The 849-nt window shown below is 35.6% G+C and overlaps 1 protein-coding gene across 1 annotated transcript in view; it reads left to right on the forward strand.

The window, feature by feature from the left end:
• LOC136852172 (protein FAM133A-like) overlaps positions 1–319 on the forward strand; it is a 7,149-nt gene extending 6,830 nt beyond the window's left edge. Inside the window, exon 3 of the mRNA XM_067126615.1 lies at positions 110–319. Within this exon, the coding sequence (XP_066982716.1) occupies positions 110–319 (210 nt within the window). The remainder of the gene's footprint in view (positions 1–109) is intronic.
• Positions 320–849: the final 530 nt, after the last annotated feature.

Raw genomic sequence — 849 nt, forward strand, 5'->3', positions numbered from 1 at the left:
CCCTCTCTCCCCTATTTCCCTCCCATTCCTCCTCCTCCTCCTTCACCCACCACCACCACCACCACCACCACCACCTTTTTCCCTCCCAATCCCAAATTCTCCTGATTAGCTCCGGAAGGAGATCCCTGAAGCGTTCCCCAGATCCTGCGCTATCAGGACCAGCTGGCGGGCTGGACTGGTCACAGCTGGCCCTAAGTATCTGAGGGCATCTCAAATGACCAACACCGACAGGATATCAGGGGGGAGACAGACGAAGGACTCTGAAGGAGGAAGACCCGAAGAAGGACACGAGGAGGAAGAGGAAAGGACGTCAAAGTGAATTCAGAAGAGGTGACCTTTTTTTTTTTTTTCCTCCGAGGGGAAGGAATGGTTAAGAAAGGAGCTTTTTTGTTTCGTTATTTTTTTTTCTTAATATGAAGTGTTTTAATTTAACCTATATATATATTTTTTTACTCGCATCGGGATTTATCATCGCCTATTTAGAATATATATATATATATATATTTTTACTCACATCGGGATCGAACCCAGGTCTTTCAGTTGGAAGGCAGTTGGAAGGCCTAGGTTCGATCTCGATGTGAGTCAGAAATTTATTTCTGTTACACACGTGATTGTGTGTGTTGAGTAATATATATATAGGTGTATTATGTGTAAATATATGTATATATATATATATATATATATATATATATATATATATATATATATATTTATATATATATATGTGTTAGTGTATGTTATATTTATTTTGTATATAATTATATATGTATATACGTATACATATAATATGAATATATAATTATGTATATAAATATATATATAATTATGTATATAATTATATATATATAT

Source organism: Macrobrachium rosenbergii, chromosome 25, assembly GCF_040412425.1.
Source record: "Macrobrachium rosenbergii isolate ZJJX-2024 chromosome 25, ASM4041242v1, whole genome shotgun sequence".
In the NCBI taxonomy this organism is placed as follows: domain Eukaryota; kingdom Metazoa; phylum Arthropoda; class Malacostraca; order Decapoda; family Palaemonidae; genus Macrobrachium; species Macrobrachium rosenbergii.